Source organism: Kogia breviceps, chromosome 7, assembly GCF_026419965.1.
Source record: "Kogia breviceps isolate mKogBre1 chromosome 7, mKogBre1 haplotype 1, whole genome shotgun sequence".
Lineage (NCBI taxonomy): Eukaryota > Metazoa > Chordata > Mammalia > Artiodactyla > Physeteridae > Kogia > Kogia breviceps.
The window spans coordinates 75576526-75596676 of NC_081316.1; the positions used below are offsets into that span (position 1 = coordinate 75576526).

Genomic DNA, 20151 nt, shown 5'->3' on the forward strand with positions numbered 1-20151 from the left:
GTTCCAGGAGCTGATTTAAAATCCTTGAGCAAAAAATCCACCGGCAGCCTTGCTTCCTGCAGTAACTCCTCCTAGCACCTCTCCAACACTCTTGTTCCCAACAGAACGTGTTTGTACAACTGTCCTTGGCCTTTAGAAATGACAGCTACACCCTAGAATCTAGAATTAACCAGGCGGAAAGGGAACGCAACCTGACAGAGGAGAACACAGAGAAGGAACTGGAACACTTCAAAGCTTCCATTACGGTAATTGTGGCGCCTGACTGGGGAATCCTTGCAGGCGACACTGTCCCCAAGGGCTGTGCTGGGTCTCTTCCTTTTTCTCAGTCACCAAGTAGAGTCTCCTGAAGTGAGAAATGGGGCCGAGGCCCTGAACCAGGCAGTCTTCCTCAGAGCTGGGAGGAGCTGAGGCAGAGATCCCGAAGGCTTGGTTCCCTCAGGGCTGTAGTTAAGGCCTCTGAGCCCTTGGCAGCTTCTCAGGAGGGGCTGGATGACCTGGGGAGCACCCTGGGGACCAGAGACCTGGATGTGATTCCCTTCCTCCAGGCCAGCCAGCTATAGAGTGTCCACACTGGGCTTCTCCAATCCCAGAAGTAGCCATTGCCTGGGCCCTGCCGAGGCACCTCCTCTCGGCCAGGATGGGGCCAGGGCTCGTCTAGTGACAGCCCTGGTCAAGTCTTGGTCTGTGAGGACCCCATGTGATATTCCTTCTCCCTCCTCAGTCCTCAGCTTCACTCTGGCACCACTGTGAGCACCGGGAGACCTACCAGAAGCTGCTGGAGGACATCGCTGTCCTGCACCGCCTGGCTGCCCGCCTCTCCAGCCGAGCCGAGATGGTGGGGGCCGTCCGCCAGGTGAGCTCTGCTCTGTCCTCAGTAACTGGAGCAGTGATGTAAGCAGTGGCAACTATAGATACTGCTTATTGATGGCTTCCTCTGTGCCAGACATCCTATGTTCATAATTGTGGTTGTCACAGTGTATTTTTGATGGACGACTAAATTCTTGAGGTGCTTCCCAGAAAAAGCTTTCTATGGATACCTACATTTGAGCATTGTTGCATACTACCTTCCTTTCTTGGAGATTTCTAATGCATGTTGGCATAAGCAAGGCTTTGAGAAGTCCGGTAATGAAAAAGTCTGTTTAACATTACCGACGTATTTCTCAAATGTATTTGAGTAAAGAATCACCTCCCCCTTCTTGTTCCCACAAAATACCTATTCAACTCCCAGGGAACTAGTATTTGGCAAATTGTGCTTTAGGAAAAACTGCTTTGTTTCATTAATCCTCCCAGCGACTCTGTAAAGTAAATAATCTTATCCCCTGATGAAGACGTGAAGTCTCAGAAAGGTAATAGCACTAGTGTGGGGCAAAGCTGGGGTGCAGGCCCAAGTCTGGCTCCCTCGCAGCCACTTTGAAGTCGTGAGGCACTCGGGGTGCCACCCTGATCCAGCATGGTGTTGTGGGGTCAGACTGCCTGAGTTCTCATCCTGGCTCCACAAGGATTCACTGTGTGGCCTCGGGCCTCTCTGTGCTCCAGCTTCTCCAACCATAAAATGTGGATGCTGACAGCATCTGCCATACAGGGCACTATGACACTTGTAAAGCACCTGGATGTCATCATCACTGTTGCTGTTACTGTGGATCCATGTCCTGCTGCATGGTTTTCATGACATGGGTGTTCCTGGGGCCCAGCCCTGGGCAGTTCTCATAGAATGAAGGAAGGACAAGCCATGGGGCTGTCCCACCCGTGTGCTTCCAGGGAAAGGGCACCCAACTCAGCAGCAGCACCCAGGAAGCCACTACAGCTGGGAGCAGCAACAAAGGGAGGACTTTAGGGAAGTGGCTGGTCTCAGCTCAGGGCTGTGGGGACTTTGTCCAGGGGACAGTCACTGAGCATGTCCCTCTGTGGACAGGCAGGCTGCGGGCAAGGATCTCTGAGGGATCCAGGGGATGTCAGTAGAGAAGACTCCTCCTCATTTTGCACAACCCTCATGAAAGTGTTTCTCAGCCCACGCACAGCTCACTCCAGCCTTCACCCTTCTCCAAGTGGCTTCTGTGTCTCTGTCCTCACTGTCTTCTCTGGTTCCACTGGACCGGTTCAGGCACTCATCCTCTCTTCTCTTGTTGCTTTTGCTGCCACCAGTCTCACACCCTTCAGTCCAGTCTCCACTGGCGACCTGATTATGACACTCCCTTACTTTAAGACATTCGATGGCTCCCCTCTTCCTTCAGAATAAGTCCAAATTCCTTAGTCTAGCATTCAAGGTCCTTCACAACCCAGACCTAACTCACCTTTTCTTCTTGTGAACAAACCCAACCATTTGCTGATTCCTACATGAGTAGGATGACCTGTGCTTTCCTGGCTTTCCAGACTATTCTGGTATATGCTTATTGTCCCAGCATAATTCTTGATGGCACCCCCTTTCACTCTCCAAAGGATCCTGTCTGGAGGGTAAATCCTCACCTCGATACAAGCCTTGTATTTCCTGCCTCTGGACCTTGGCTCTTGGAGTACCCTGGCTAATGCTCTTTGTCTCTCCTGCCCATAGCTATGTGCCCAGACCCTACAGCACTTCACTGCATCTCAGGAAGCCTCCCCTGACCCATTCTCTGCAAGCAGAGATAACTCTGATCCCTCTCATCTCCTGAGGCTTTGTGGCTGGGCTCTTCCTTGTTATCCCTGAGTGCAGGTGCCTGAGGCCCTGTCTCAACTCACATTCCAGACAGCAAACTCTTAGAGGGTAGAGTCACGTCTGATTGGTCCTTGTATGCTTTCAAGTCCCCCAGCCCAGAGCTTGGCTCAGAGCAAACAGTGCTGATGAGCTTTTCATCCAAATGCCCTGTGTGTTCCTACTCCTTCCCTGCAGGAAAAGCGCATGTCGAAAGCAACAGAAGTGATGATGCAGTATGTGGAGAACCTGAAGAGGACGTATGAGAAGGACCATGCAGAGCTCATGGAGTTTAAAAAACTTGCAAATCAGAATTCAAGCCGCAGCTGTGGCCCCTCTGGTAAGGAACTGGGTTCCTGCCCACCCCCGACCTTGGCCCTGTGATATTGGGTCCCTGATGGATCCAGGCTAGGATCATACCTATGGGACAGCCCCAGGGCCTGTGTTAGGGTGAGCAAAGCTTGCTGCCTGGCCCATTGCTGCCCACAGGGGCCTCACAGTCACTGTTCCTGTGAGCTTGGGGGCCTGGAACCAGAAAGCATGAATGGCCCCCAAGCAACTCCTGATAAAAGTAACCAGAGAAGCTGATCACTGATGCAAAGCCCATAGGCTGCAAGAATTCAACCTCCTTTGTGAGAGTGGCACACCCCAAACCTTACAACCTTTGTGCTCTGGGGTCCCCACTTTGGGCAGCATATGCTAAGGAAATTGCACTTTATCCTGGAAAGCATTAGGGATCCAACCAAAGATTTTAATCAGGGAAATGACGTGATCATATAGATCATGAAGATTTAGAAGATTAGAAGATTCCCTCTGGCAATGGTGTGGCAATTATATTACTGGGGTAAAGCCAGAGACAGGGAAACCCACAAAGTGACTATTACAGTAATCCAGGTGAGAGATGCAGTCTGGGCAGAGGGGTGGCGTGAGAGCCTGGGTAAAGGAGATACTGCTGAGATAACTATTAGACTCGTGGGCAAGACAGATGCTTTAAAGAAATACTCTTTTTTAAAGAAGTTCTATACAGATTACTATAGAAGCACAGAGGAAGAGCCATCTGATTCCACTTGATATTGAGTTGCTGTGCTTTTTTTTGTTTTGTTTTTTTATTTTTTATTGAAGTATAGTTGATTTACAATGTTGTGTTAATTACTGCTGTACAGCAAAGTGACTCAGTTATACATATATATACATTCTTTTTCATATTCTTTTCTGTTATGGTCTATCACAGACTTTTTTTTTCAGTAGACTATCATTGTTATTTTTTTATTTTTTATTTTTTTAACATCTTTATTGGAGTATAATTGCTTTACAGTGGTGTGTTAGTTTCTTCTGTATAACAAAGTGAATCAGCTATACATATACATATATCCCCATATCCCCTTCCTCTTGTGTCTCCCTCCCACCTTCCCCATCCCACCCCTCTAGGTGGTCACAAAGCACCGAGCTGATATCCCTGTGCTATGTTGCTGCTTCCCACTAGCTATCGGTTTTACATTTGGTAGTGTATATATGTCAATGCCACTCTCTCACTTCTTCCCAGCTTACCCTTCCCCCTACCCATGTCCTCAAGTCCATTCTCCACGTCTGTGTCTTTATTCCTGTCCTGCCCCTAGGTTCTTCATGACCATTTTTTTTTAGATTCCATATATATATGTTAGCATATGGTATTTGTTTTTCTCTTTCTGACTTACTTCAGTCTGTATGACAGACTCTAGGTCCATCCACCTCTCTACAAATAACTCAATTTCGTTCTTTTTTATGGCCGAGTAATATTCCATTGTATATATGTGCCACATCTTCTTTATCCATTCATCTGTCAATGGACACTTAGGTTGCTTCCATGTCTTGGCTATTGTAAATAGTGCTGCAGTGAACATTGTATCACAGACTATTGAATATAGTTCCCTGTGCTATACAGTAGGAAAGTTGCAGTGTTTTAAAGTAAAAGTAGGAGTTCTCCAGGCTAAAGGGGGAAATACACCCCACGTGGAGGAAACAGCATGTCCAAAAGCGTGGAGGTTGGCCTGAGAAGACTATGAAACAAACAGTCTGCTGTGGTTTGGGGTGTTGGAGTGTGACAATGACATGTTGAAGGTAAGGCTTGTTAGACCAGGGCCACATGCCAGGCCCTGTGAACAATCTGGGTCTTTGTCCTCCAGGCAGTGAGGAGACACCGGTGGGTTTACACCAGTCAACATAGTCAGATATCATTTTTAGAAGATTGCTGACTTCAGAGTGGACAATGCATTAGGAGAGTGTGGACACTGAGGGATGGAGAGACGAGTTAGGAGGCTTTGCCGCAGTCCAGGAGAAGGAGGACGGTGCTGTGGACCAGTATCTTTCCTTGGGAGCTTGCCAGGGTTTGGGCTGTGGCTGATGAGGTGTGGTGTTAGCAGGAGAAAATAGACCTTTTAGCAACAGGAATCCCTGTTGGAATGCAAACATCCGTGTTACCAAGAGCAGAAGGAGGGAAAGTACAGAAAGTATAACAGATGGAGGAACCTTTATAAACAGGAGGGTTCACAAGTTTCCTGTGGAATATCAGTGACGCTTCCCAGGGTCCAAAGGTGGCGTACACATGCTCCAGACTGTCTGCTTTGGTCTTGGCAGCAAGGCTCCTGACCACATGCATCTGGGCCTCTAAGAAAACTCTCTCTGTCAGTGTTGGAAGTTGGAGAAGCTACCACCAAAGAAATCCTAACACGTGCACTCATACAATAGTGTCCTGCAAGGTGCAGGGTCTCCTGTGAACCACCTTACCCACGATTTATGGAATGAGCACAGTTGCCCGTGAGTCTCGTCCATTCATTCTACAGACATTTATTGAGCATCTCTGGTGTGCCCACGTGATACTGGAATACAGAGGTGAAGTGTACCCAGCCCCCGATCCAAAGGAGTTCCCAACCTGTGGAACAGGGCAGTGTAACCAGTGCTGGGACAGATGTAAGCAGATTTTATGGGCGCACATGGCAGAGTCCCACATTCAGTCTGGGGACCTGAGAAAGTGCTTACAATCAGACGGGAGCCAGTGGTTGAGTGTTGAACGGTGAATGGGTAGTTTTCACACATCTGTTCCCACTCCACTGTTTTTCCAAGCTACACCTCAGCTTGGGCTGGTGCAGAGGGGCCAGATGTGCCCGTCAGATACTCTGTGACCATTCCCTGATGGTGGTTGTTCTTTAAGCTTTTATATGACTTCTTTGTCATATATGCAATCTTTGTCTGTGCCTGAAGACTACAGTGAAAGAAAAATATCTCTGATTTCAAGAAAGGTGATACACATTCAGAAGAAAAAAAAAACATCTATTTTTTTTTCTGAATATGAAACATGCTGATTGCTTGCATTTTGGATTATTTCCTTAAGGGAGATTTCCAGAAGTGTAAATACTAGCTCAGGGGAAAGGAATATTTAGAAGGCTCTTTTTTTTCTGTATAAATAAGATCTTTATTAAACAAACTGAAACAGAGAATTGAATAGTCACTAGGGAGCTTCAGGCGAAAAGTCACTTTTACCAAATATCCAGAGAGGGAAAAAAACACAAACTTCAATTGACAGGAGTTGTGACCAGAATCATCAATAAAGTAGTGTCACTGCAATGCCTAGCTTTTAGAAGAAATTAATCAAGAGTCAATATAAATATCTCATAGATTCTCTCTAGTCATAGTACTCCAGGTTTACGTTTAAAAAGTGGGAAACAAGTTAGATTTGTTCTCAAGGCATCTTTTCCCACTTTGAGACCTTCATGCTGTCCCCTGACTGAAATATATCCCTGAAATCTTACCTTTGTCCATTCTACTGTATAAAATGCCCCAGTTTTGTGTTCAATTCCTTGTATATTTGCCCTCTATATTTAATGGTGACAAACTAATATATGCTCAGTTTTCTGTGATTAATAAAGAACAGGCATTCCCTCTATCAGGTGGATTTGCACTTTAACAGGGAATTCTGATGACAGACAGATTCAGAGTTTATGTCACTAATCTTTTTTTTTTCTTTATACAGCAGGTTCTTTTTAGTTATCTATTTTATACATATTAGTGTATATATGTCATTTAAGTCTCTTAAAGCAAATTATTTCCAAATAACCCATTGATATTTCCATTTAATGGGTAATAGTGATACTCAATTCATTGTGCCATGGACATTCTTGGCTTTTCTTTTTGAAAATATTTTTGACTTTGATGGGCCAATATTGTATCTCTTCCCATAGTTTTAATTTGTATTCCTTGAGCTTTTCAAATGTTTACTGGGCACTTGTACTTCTACTTGTGTAAATTCTCTAATTCTTCGCCCACTTGTGAGATTGGTATTTTATTAACCGTATGAACTCTTCATATACAAAGAATATTTTCTGGTTCTGCTGTTTTGGCTGACTGGAAAACTTGAAAATCCTTTGACTACAAATATTTAGAAATTTCTGCTGGATAAAGTAAAGCAAATATTAGTCTAAAAGAATAGCTGAATCCACAAGAAAAGAAATTGAAATACTCAGATACAAGAAAAGAAAAGAGAACTGAAACCAAGCTGACCCTGCAGCTTCCTTGAGGATAAGAGTCAGCCTCAGCTATCTGGGCTCTGGGCTTTTGCACTCACATGCAATATGAGATGAGGCCTCGGTTACCCAAGGCAGAGAGTTGACTCTGAGCCTCCCATAGAAAGTTAAGACTTTCCAAGGACTGCATCTGTGGAACACTCATTCACCAACTCACAATGGAACAAATCAAGGAAGTTTGTCTGTTTCACCCTGGGCTCTAGTAAGAAAAAAACACTTTCAGCTTCCTCATAGGAAAAGTGTATGCCCACAAAGTACGTGCCATAACAAAAGTGATGATGCAATATGCAGAGATTCTGAAAGGAACATCACAATGGTGCTGCTAGGAACACTGCTGGAAACAAACATAAATCACTCTGGAGAGACACACCCTGTGCCCAGGAGACACAGGATCCTCTAAGTAAAGCTTCACAGAAGATGAGTTTACAATATAGAATTATAAAATAGGAAAATAATCTACCACAAGCAAGAATCATCAGACACCCAAACCACAGGATTATATGCTAAAGATAGCAGATGATAAAACAATCTGATACATTTTTAAAAGATATGTGTAAAATTATTAAAGGCATAAAAGAACAAATCAGAAATATGAGAATAGAAGAATACAACCATCAAAAAAAGAATAAAATAGAATCCTAGAAATGAGGAATAGAGGAGTGGAAATTAAAAACTCAGTTGTTTAGGAGTGGTTGTTATTAGAGATGAAGCTGTTCCTGAATATTCAGATCTCCTCCTCCTGAATGTGCCCGTTCAGATGGGCACACTTCTTCTCCATCCCCTTGAAGTTAGGTGAAGCCATGTGATTTGGCATTAAATGTCAGTGGAGGGACATGTGTCGCATTTGAGCTGAGGTCCATAAGAACTAGTGTGCCATTTGTCCTATGTTTCTTTCTCCAGACATGACAACCATCACTGCTCCAAAATAGTAGAAGCTCCATCAGCCTGAGTCTTGAGTGAGGGGATGCAGAGCAGAGCCTGCTGCCAACTCATAAGCAAATGGACATGTAGAAAAAGCAAGAAATAAATCTTAGTTGTTATAACCCACTAAGGCTTTGGGGTTGTTTGTTATTGTAGCATAGACTAGCTTATCCTGATTGGTACAACATTTACATCAGATTAGGAACAGTTGAGGAAAAAATTTGTCAACCAGAAGACAGATTTGAAGAAGTCACCCAAAATTCAGTTCAGAGGGATAAATTAATTTAAATATGAAAGAAATATGATACAGGATATAGAATGAGAAACTCTGAAATACTTTTATTAGGAGATCCATAATGAGAGAATAAGGGAGAGAAAATATTCAAAGGAATTTCCCAGGATCTGAGAATTTTCCAGAACTAAAGAAAGACATGAATCCTTGCATTTAGGAAGTACAGAGACTCTCAAGCAAAAGAAATAAAACACATCAGAGAGAAACTTTAGAACCCCAAGGACAAAGTGCAGTTCTTAAAAATAACCAGAGATAGAAGACAGATTATTCACAAAGGAATGGCAATTTCCAAGACCAATAATAGTACCAGGAGACAATGAAGTAGTGTCCAAAGAGCTGAGAGAAAATAACTGTCAACCTGGAGATAATACTACCAACGAAACTATCATGCAAGCTTGAGGGCTTTGTAAAGACATTTTATGGCAACAGCTGAGAAAGTTTACCTCTCACAGATCCTTGTTAAAAGAACAACTAAAGGATGTACTTTAGGGAAAAATAAAATTGAGATCAAAAGAAAGTCAGAAGCAAGAAGGGATGGTGATCAAAGACATTTGTAAACATGTGGGTAAATCTAAATAAGCATTCACTGTGTAAAACAACAATCATCATAATTTGGGATTTCAAAAACAAAGTGAAATAAAAATACTGAAAAACAGGGACTTCCCTTGTGGCACAATGGTTAAGAATCCGCCTGCCAATGCAGGGGTCATGGGTTTGAGCCCCAGTCGGGGAAGATCCCACATGCTGCAGAGCAGCTAAGCCTGTGCGCCACAACTACTGACCCTGTGCTCTAGAGCCCGTGAGCCACAACTACTGAGCCCATGTGCCACAACTACTGAGCCCACGTGCCACAGCTACTGAAGCCCACACACCTAGAGCCCATGCTCCACCAACAAGAGAAGCCACCGCAGTGAAAAGCCCGCTCACCACAATGAAGAATAGCCCCCTGCTCGCCGCTACTAGAGAAAACTCGTGTGCAGCAACAAAGACCCAAGGCAGCCAAAAATAAAATTTAATTAATTAATTAAAAAAATACTGAAAAACAATATAATTTAAGTTCAAAGGAGTGATCATTGTTTTAAGGTTGATTCAGGAAAAGGATAGAGATCTTGATTCATTTAAAATCTAATGTCATGTAACATGTTCAAAGTTTAAGGGGGGACTTCCCTGGTGGCGCAGTGGTTGAGAGTCCGCCTGCCGATGCAGGGGACACGGGTTCGTGCCCCGGTCCGGGAAGATACCACATGCCGCGGAGCGGCTGGGCCCATGAGCCATGGCCGCTGAGCCTGCATGTCCGCAGCCTGTGCTCCGCAACGGAAGAGGCCACAACAGTGACAGGCCCGTGTAAAAGCAAAAAAAAAAAAAAAGTTTAAGGGGGCACACTAAAGATTACAACTAAAATATATAAATTCCAAACCAATTTGGGGGGAGGGAAGGTTAGAAAAAATTCAATTAATGAAGCAAATATAAACTACAAAATGAGATGGTAGAAATATATCAATCACAAGAAATATAAACAACTTAGACTTGTTGGTTAACAGAAAACCTCAGATTAGATTAAGAAAAAGTGTTAGTTATGTGCTTTTCAAGAGAAACACCTAAAATACATGAATATGAGGAATAGACAGCTATACAGACTAGACGATATTGGTCAAACTGAATCAAACTGAATTGAGCTGTCAAAAACCTTTCTCTACACATACTGGTGTTTTCTAGAGGTAGTATTATCCAGGTGTGGTGCTAAATATTTTACATAAATTTTATCACTTAATATATGTACTAAGGAGAAGAAAATCCAGGGGTGCTAGTTCCTTTTGTTCCGAATTATTTTGTAGATGACATATTGAAATTACTGTTGTCAACAAGTTTCTATTTTTTATTGACACCACACCTTCCTTGCTCATAATTTCCGTGACTGTACATTCCTTGAATGAACAAGAAATGACCCAGTAAGCCCTGGTATTGCTACGAGGAATCTTCACATACTCTCTTTGGCATAACCCAGAGACGGTGTGGTGGTGTGAGGTGGAGACCAGAGGTGCAAGACTAGGGATTCTCATAGTGCCCAGAGGAGTTAGGATCAAGGCTCTGTCCCAAAACAACCCCACTCTGCAGATGATTGTCTCAAAAGGTCAAGTGTCAAATTCAGTGACCTCTGTACCTAGGCCCTTGGGACATCCCTTGAGGGTCATTTCTGGCCCATAGATACCTTGGCTTAGTTTCTGCTATCTGCTTCCTGCTGGAGCCTACTCTGAAAACTAACCTGGGTTCTTCTCTGTTCCCTCCTGCTGCAGAAGATGGGGTCCCTCGCACAGCACGGTCCATGTCCCTCTCGCTGGGAAAGGTATGCATGTTCAAGGAATACTGGGGAAAGAAAGACAGAAGTGTCCACAATCAGCCAGGAAATCAGTCATTCTTGGATCCACAGGTGCAAAAGAACCTCTGGACAGAGTCTGTCATTCAGCTTCCGAACCTTGCTAGCTCATCCTACAACCTTCCCTTGCTCGTGGCTTCCAGGACTGCACCATCTCTTTAATGAACATGAAATGATGCACAAACTTTGGTATTGCCATAGATCATTTTCATATACTATCCAGGGTTTCATACACTGTCCAATGACTGGGCGTCATTTCTGTTCCATCTCTTCAGGATCTGAGAAATTAAAATCAGAACATGTTGAGAAATCACTCATCACTAATAAAAAAAAATTTGTTGATTTTGGCCACTCTCTCTACACCAACCCCCAGCACCATCACTATCCTAAAACCAGGATATTCATTGAACACAGCATTTGGAATTAGTAGGCATTTCCCAGGCCTTTCTGAATTTTGGGTGCTGCCCGCTCCATGACAGGTGGCCTGATCCCTTCTCTTCCCACAGAACATGCCCCGCCGGAGGGTCAGCGTTGCCGTGGTGCCCAAGTTTAATATCCTGAACCTGCCTGGCCAGTCACCCAGCTCATCTCCCATCCCCTCCTTACCAGCCCTGGTGAGTATGATAATGCTTGCCTCCTGGGCCTCAGGCTCACAACTATGGGGGTGACCTGGATGGGGTAGGGTCAATAAGGAGAGGAAATTCCCAGCACAGATTCTGGGCTATGGGTTCAGAAGCCTCAGTAAAGACCAGGCCCCAGGTCTTGTACTGCCCTGAGAAGACTCAGTGTCCTTGAGCAAGGTGCTAGCAGCTCAGAGAGTGTTCCTTGCAAAGTGTATGTCTTTTCATGCTTAAACCAGAACCCTCCACTCTGCAGTGGGTTTAAGCAGCTGAAGATTGCATTATGGAGTACTTGGTAAGCTGAGCTTTGAACCCTAGGCCCTCTGATTCCAGAGTCTGAGTTCTTAAACCCAATATTACCCTGCTTTGATTCATTACAACATTGTTTTCAACATCGAAAAATTGGAAATAACCAGAATTTCCATTAATAAGATATTGGTTTAATAAATTATGAAAAGGTCAATAAGGGGTTTCTATGCAGCTGCTAAATATATGATTAAAATATAAAATTTTATTTATCGACATGAAAAAAGTCCATAATTTATTATTAACAAAAAGCAAAATCCCGGTATATACAGCATAACTCTGTTTTGTAGTTTAAGAAAGAGTGTTTTTCTATGTGTAAACAGAAAATTCTGAAAGAATGTAAGTAAAACTACTAATAATGGTTATCTCTGGGCAATGGTAAAATCACAGGTGATTTTAATTTTCTTGATGCCTCTTTATATTTCTAGAGTAAGAATGTATTACTTATGATCAGAAAAAAAATCAGCTTCAATTTTTTTTAAAAAAAGATTATTCCTATAAACAAAATATTTTCTAGATTCCGGAACTTTGTGAATCTGGTTAATCCTACCTAAAACTCTTAGGAGAGCTAGTTAATGGTCTTAACAGGGACTATTTCCCATTCTGTACTAAATGTATAATGTGGCTTCCAAATATATGTATTCCTTTAGACTAGGAGTTAGCAATCAGAGCTATCCATTAACATCACATAGGGTACTTCCAAAACATTCAATGCCTAGGCCCCAACCCAAGATTGTGGATTGGATCAGTACTTTAAGAAAAAATCCCCCAGGCGATTCTAACATGCAGGCAGAGTTGAAAGCCATTGCTTAGACCAAATCCATTGCAGGGAAACAATGTGGTATTCCTGGGGAATTTATTATAAAGAAATTTCTGATGCCTTGAGCTTTTAGTAATGGCAGGTATCTCCTGAGAGTTGTTCTTGGAACTGTATCTCGAGGGCAGTGATGGGCTTGTGTGAATCCATCCCAGGGGCCTTGGGACCTGCATTTGGTAGCAGCCTCCCTGGTATTTAGTCCAAGTCAGTAAACAGGGAATAGAGAGAAACCGATGGCTCCCCTCCAGAATGGAGCCTCAAGATGTAAACTCTTTCCCTTATTCAAGGAAACTTGGAAGAGGAGAAAGAAAATGTGCACATTGCCTGTGCCCCAGAGGGAAAGAACACCCAGGAAAAGAGGGCAGAGAAGACCTGAGGAAGGGCCAGTACCTGGGCTCAGATGCAGATTAGAAAGCTTGGGGAGGGGGAAGGGGAAACAGAAGCAGCAGCAACCCCTCCCCAGCATCATCGGAGACCTGTCGGCCCTGGCTTCTTCCTTCCTAGCTGATCCTCAATTCTCTGTCTCCTGTTTTCCATTCAGTCAGAATCACCCAATGGGAAAGGCAACCCACCTGTCACCTCAGCACTGCCTGCACTTTTGGAAAAGTAAGTATGTCCCTTTTCCTCTTAACTTTGGGGATCTCTGAGGAAAATGTCCCAACTCACCTTTCCTCCCAACCTCACTCCCAAAATGCAATGGAAAGCAAATTAAGTTCTAGGGGAAATGAATGGGACTCTGAGACCCACAAAGATTCCAGACCCAGTTTGCAAAATTCCTGGACCAGGAAGATGCTGCAGCTGAGTCCAAGTGTGCCTCAATCCCAGAAGAGCCCAGAGGGGACAGAAGCCTTCTTTATTCAATGGGATCCTTTGGGCTACAGATACAAGAAAGCCCCAACTCAAAGGGGTTTAAATAGTAGGTCCACAGATGAGGCTTTTCCAGATGTGGTACAGCAAGGCCCCAGCTCAACCTCTACAATTTCCTTTTCTCCACCCACTTTGTATGTTGACTTCATCAGCAGGTTTGTGGCAAATGGTTACTAGTTCCAGGTATTTCATCCAGACATGACAACATCTAGAGGAAGAAAGAGACCATCTCTTTCCATGTTTCTTTCTTAGGAATGAACTCAGAAATCTTTTTTCAGTCTTCCTTCTTATCTTGTTAGTAAATTTGGAACACGCTCCCTTTCTAAACCAATCACAGGCTTTAGGAATGAGATTGTCATCATGGGCTTAAACTATGCCCTAGAGATGGGTAGAGTGCGTCAGCTTCCCATTGACCAAAATGGCTCCATGAAGAAGAGTAAATTCATGAGCAAAATCACGTTGCTTTTAGGAAGTAGGAGGGAGAGTGAGTATTGGATTTGCAACAGTGTCTGCTACGTCTAACTTTTCTAGGCACCTATGCAATTTGAAGGTCTTTTTATCCTCAGCCAAAGCAAGGCAGGCTATTTCTACATACTCAGAGGAGTTTATAACTTGCTCTTCCAGTTCTTTCATTTGCTTGCTGGAAAACATCTGGATCACAGCTAACACCTCTCAGAACTTTCCCCGTGTGTCTTTCCTCATTTGGTAAAACATACACATCTATTCTTCCTTCTTCCTTGCCTTGAGACAGCTTTAGGCCTTCATTTTTCATTAATGTTAGAATAGTTTTGCTTGACCTGGCAAGGAATGTCTGTGTTGGGCCCCTTTTTCAGTACAGACAAACTCCCAGCTCCCCACCCACAGACTCAGCCTGTTTTCCTCACCTCTCAGAATATGCAACCACCAACCTCTCGTCCAGTGACTCTCCCTCCATTAATCTTGATGTTTGCGAGGCAATTCCTCACTTTGCCACCTCACCCCGAGAAAGCTAACAAGTTCTTCATGTTGTGTAGGGTGCTTTTGTTTGTTTCTTTGTTTCCTTGTTTTCTTGATCACTACAGGGACATTGTAAAGGGGTGACAAACTAACAACCACGTGGAAGTAACCAAGGCTACAGAATTTTACCAAGTCCCAAAAGTCATAGTGTCTAGTCCATGGTCTCTGAATTCCTCCAGAAATGGTCATCTGATGCCCTGAGTGAGAAGCACCTGAAATTCTCCCCTCCAGTCCTGCCTTTGGACACACCAACCCCTTTTTCCCAACAAGACTCCATTCCTAACTGTCGACCTGCAGAGCAGGTCAAGGCAGAAAATCTATGTCCCCTCTCTCCCCAACAGACTCTCATGATGGGGCAGGACCTGGACTCTGTAGAACGAATGCTCAGGCCTGCTGAGAGCTTCCATCTGAGGCAGTGGAGGTTACCAAGAACCTGAACTATCCTTGATAGAAGCAAGCGAGGTGCAAAATTGGGGACAGCAGGCAGCAACCCTGAATCAGGAGTGACAACGAATGAGGATCAATGGTGGCAGCACAATTCCAGGGGTTTAGAACCAGGAGAGATAGGGACAGAGTGAGGATTCAGGCAAGTCAAGCAAGAAGCTGTCTGCTACTCATTCTTATGGGCTATTCAGAGAGACCACCATGATACATTACTCATGCTGTAGTTGACTTGCCTGTTGGGAATACACCCAGCCTATAAAGATGGCTGCAAAAAGGGGAGGGGATGTTCAAAGGAGGAGGAATTCAGACTAACAACATCTTCCCCCTCTGGATTTCTAAAAGATGCTAAGTGATTTTCATCTAAATTTATGGAACTGGAAATATCGATTGCCAAGAGGCTGACAATGAGACAATCTGTGAGTGAAAATGAATTCATATCTTCCATTCTAACAGAAATACAGTTGCTTCTAGCTACCTTTTCCATACTGTTAAAGAGAAATAATGCATGATGTGTTAATATGCATTGCTTTCTAGATTGCTATATTTAAATGATCTCACATTTCCCTAAGCATACAGTGACTAAGCAGGTAGGGAATTGGCTAAGCACATGAAAGATGATGAGAAGATCATACTGCCTGTGGATATTTCACAAGCAAATACCTAACTGCAGACTGCACTCCCAATATGACTTGAGAGAATTCTGAACCTTGTTCTTGCATGTCACTTCATAGTAACCTGTTCTTCACCTCAACAAGGGTCTAGGAACCTGTAGATTTAGAGAAAAATATAGAGAGTGATATTTAAAATTAGTATTAAAGATTAAAATAGAACAAGCCTCAAGAACAGTTTCAAAAGTAGAAAAAGGTATTTATTCACAGTCTTTCATTTTTCATTCCTTCAACAATTAATAACCACGAGCCAGGCATCTAGAATGCACCCAAGGAGCTCACAGTATAATGGGAAAGACAGATGGGAAACAGCCTATTGTAATACAATGTGATGGGTGATATCAGAAGGAAGTACAGGTTACCAAGGGAATAAGACACAAGAAAATGAACACTCAACCCAGTTTTGGTATGGGGAGTAGGGGGACGGAGGCTTAGAAAATGTTTCCTCAAGGAATTTACTTTAAAAGTGAAACATTATGGTTATATAGTTAACCAGGTGAAAAGGAGGTTAACAACATTCCATGCTCTAAGGCAAGAAAGTATGGAGTAGTCAAGGAACACTGCTGATGATTTATCACATGCTTACAATACTTATTATTTATTACATGCTTACTTTTTGCCAAATGCTGTTCTAATTGCTTCACATTAATGATCTCATTTAATCCTTACAATAATACCATGAGGCAGGTATACTATTAATATCTTTATTTTATAGATGAGGAGACTGAAACTCAGTGAAATCACCACTTGCCTGAAGTTATACAGCTAGTAGATAGCAGAATTCATGTGCTTAACCTCTTAATAGACCCTCAACTGGAAGAACAGAAAGAAGTTCAGTGTGACTGGTGAGGAGAGAGTGGATTTAAGAGCAATTTTGAAAATTGGGAGCAGAGGGTGTACACAAAGCCATTCACTGAGGGATTGGCACCATCATAGATGTGAATTGTGTACAGGGCTGATTTCATAAGGGAGGCCATTATACTGCTATATCACAGAGCAAATTTTCACTATAATTTGTAAAATAACCATTTGGTACACTTTTGGAGCCCTCAAGATAAATTGCTTAAAGGTTTTATATGACATTAAATATATACAGTAAACAACTCCCCATTGCTGGTAGTATTCTGGAATGGATTAGCCCTCAATCAACTAGTAGTGGACCCCAGAAACCTGGGATTGAGTAAGAGATTAAGGAAGCTGTTGTAGCTCAGGTCCCCCAGGCTGGGCTTGTCTACGGGAGCCTTGGCAGTGGAGGTGACTTAGAGACCTAGATGAGCCCGAGAAGGTAAGATCTGTCCATTGGAAAGGATTGTAGTCACTTTCAAATATTGTTAACCATGTGGAAAAAATAGACTCTACTATATCTGCAGGTCACAAAACACATTTTGATTAAACAGCCCCTCATGTTACCGAGAGCTGAGCACAATGACAAACGTTTTTGACCCAGTGGACATGAGAGAACAATGAGCCTCATTCTAATTAATCATCCCCAAAAGAAAGCATGCAAGATTATGGGCTAGGAATAGATGCCAAGATCCATGAGTGGCTGGCCCAGAAGTCCTTAGGTGGGCACAAGCTGTGCTCAGCTCCACGTTTATAGGCATGCATAGGGATTCCTTCAGCTCAACCCAAGCACTGAGTTCTCAGGAAATAGTCATTTACATAGAGGACCTGCCCGTTTTGTAAGATTAACGGGCAGGGATGAGATGAGCCACGGTGAAGTCAATACAACTCAGCAAACAAAGGCACTTACTATGTGCCAAGCACCATTCAAACTGAAACACAGTGTGTCTCCCTACAGTCACAGTCATGTGGAGGGATGGACATGTGTATAAAACATAAAAGTGCCCTAGCTCCAAGTTATGCTATAAAAGAGGCACAATGAGGGCATAAAGGGAGGGAGAGATCAACTTTAACCAGAGGGTGTGAGACAGAGGAAAGCATTAGCAACAGTTCCACAAAGGAAAAGGTATTTGAATAGAGTCTTTAAAATGCATAGGGAGAAAATTCCAGGTAGTTGGAGAAGATATTTAAGGAACTATAAGCTCAGTCTAAGGGTCAGGAAATAACAGTAAACATTTTACACCCTACCATATTTCATTAAATAATTGCTTTCCCTACCCTTGGCTGTAGCTGTGTTTTTCTGCTCTTGTTCCAGTCATTAGGACAAATAGGAAACTGCACATTAGGCAAAGATTGCATGTAAGGGAGTGGATAATGTAATTTTAAAAAGGAGAAATGTTATGAATAGCTGATATTTTTAGAGTGTTATCTTTCTTGTTCACAATGGGTTTTGGTTTCCAGCCTGATGAAATGTAAATTTTACAAGGTCTGAGGGAAACTAAGACATGGGAAACTGATGCCAAGAATGAGGAAACTCACTCATAAAGCCTGTCTGAGAGGTCGGGGAGGGTGGCAGCTGTGATCTTTCAGAGTCCTGGCTGAAAAGCTCTGCTCGCTGTTCTGCCTTGTTTGAGGGCTCCTCCATGACAAGACTCCCATTGGGATTCCAGACACCTAGGTAAGCTGCAGGATTTATAGAGAAGGCATGGCCATCAGGATACTTCCTTTAAACTCATGATTTCATACCTCATATGGGCTCCCAGCACCGTCAGCCATCCTACTATGGTCTTCTAGCACGTTTGTCCCCCCACCTCCACCCCATAATTCTTACACCTTCTCTTCCCTCTTCAAGCCTTCCTAGACCTCCCTACCTCTCACTTTTAGCAGATGACCTTGTCTTCCATTTTATAGAGAAAATTTAAGCTATCTGATAGGAGGATCCCTCTCATCTTCCTTTGCCAAATTCCCAGCTCACCATCTTCATTTCCTTCCTCCCTTTGTTATGACCAAGGAGAAGTTTCTTCACCTTTCTAAGGCCTGTCCCTACTTTCTTTTTTCAAAGAATTTATTCCTTTGGTCCTCCCCTTTCTCTCATCCCCTCTACTGGATCATTTCTATCCACATTCAAATGTGCTTTCATCCCTTGACCCAGTTTTTCAGCTATGTGTTCTCCTGACACAGTCTTCTATTCCCTGTCCTTGTCAAATTCCTGTCTACGTCTTCCCCTTTCTCACCTCCCATTCTTCCCTCAGCCCGTTCCAATCTGTCTTTGCTCCTACCGTGTAACCAAAGCTCCTCTTGACTTCCATGTTATCCAATCCAATAGTGCCTTTTCTGTACTCATCTGACTTGGGCTCTCAAAAGTGTGTGCATGACACAGTTAATGCTCCCTCCTTGATACGCTCTCCTTTTGTTATCAAATGGGGTTCCCACTGCGTGCTCCTTACAAAATCACTACTCACAAATGGTAGAAAGGAAAGGTGCTTTAATCAGAATGCTGGCAATCTGGGGAGATGGTGGACTCAGTGTCCCCAAAAACCACCTCCAAAGATTCTGCTCAGCCATGAAACTTTTAAAGGGAAGGAAGGAAGTAATCTCAGTTAGTCATTGGGATGGGGGTCAGAGTGGTCACCATCCCCCCACTGCATGCAGGCTCGTTCACTCTAGATGTTATCGTTTTCACACAGTTTGGTCACACGGTCTGTTTGGGGGATTACTGAAGGGGAAGCTAGGGAAGAGATCTGGTCATCTGTTAATTACTTATTCTTCATTTCTACCTCTTTGATCTATGGAAAGAACCAACAAGTTAGGCAAGATATCATGTAATTAAAAGATTTTAAAGGTGTGCTTGAGCTGGAGATGAGTAGAGCATGGGGGTGCCTGGCTTAAAAGGGGTTAGAGACCTGTACTCAGAAAACTATAAGTTACTGATGAAGGAAATCAAAGACGACACAAACAGATGGAGAGATATACCATGTTCTTGGATCAGAAGAATCAATATTGTGAAAATGTCCATATTACCCAAAGCAATCTACAGATTCAATGCAATCCCTATCAAATTACCAAGGATATTTTTCACAGAATTAGAACAAAAAATTTTACCTTTTGTATGGAAACACAAAAGACCCCGAATAGTGAAAACGATCTTGAGAAAGAAAAACGAAGCTGGAGGAATCAGGTTCCCTGACTTCAGACTATACTACAAAGCTACAGTAATTAAGACAGTATGGTACTGGCACAAAAACAGAAATATAGATCAATGGAACAGGATAGAAAGTCCAGAGATAAACCCATGCACCTCTGGTCACCTAATCAATGACAAAGGAGGCAAGAATAAACAAGGGAGAAAAGACAGTCTCTTCAATAAGTGGCACTGGGAAAACTGGACAGCTACATGTAAAAGAATGAAATTAGAACACTCCCTAACACCATACACAAAAAACTCAAAATGGATTAAAGACCTAAATGTAAGGCTGGACATTATAAAACTCTTAGAGGAAAACATAGGCAAAACACTCTTTGACATAAATTGCAGCAAGATCTTTTCTGACCCACATCCTAGAGTAATGAAAACAAAAATAAACAAGTGGGACCTAATGAAATTTAAAAGCTTTTGCACAGCAAAGGAAACCACAAACAAGACGAAAAGACAATCCTCAGAATGGGAGAAAATATTTGCAAAGGAAGCAACTGGCAAGGGATTGATCTCCAAAATATACCAGCAGCTCATGCAGCTCAATATCAAAAAACAAACAACCCAACGAAAAAATGGGCAGAAG

The 20151-nt window shown here is 43.1% G+C and overlaps 1 protein-coding gene across 19 annotated transcripts in view; it reads left to right on the forward strand.

Moving 5' to 3' along the window:
- IRAG1 (inositol 1,4,5-triphosphate receptor associated 1) overlaps window positions 1–20151 on the forward strand; it is a 166083-nt gene that overhangs the window by 132336 nt on the left and 13596 nt on the right. For all 19 annotated transcript variants that reach the window (XM_067038619.1, XM_067038616.1, XM_067038614.1 and 16 more), the window contains 6 exons: window positions 105–245; window positions 722–853; window positions 2867–3008; window positions 10732–10781; window positions 11318–11425; window positions 13096–13160. In XM_067038619.1, the coding sequence (XP_066894720.1) occupies window positions 105–245; window positions 722–853; window positions 2867–3008; window positions 10732–10781; window positions 11318–11425; window positions 13096–13160 (638 nt within the window). The remainder of the gene's footprint in view (window positions 1–104; window positions 246–721; window positions 854–2866; window positions 3009–10731; window positions 10782–11317; window positions 11426–13095; window positions 13161–20151) is intronic.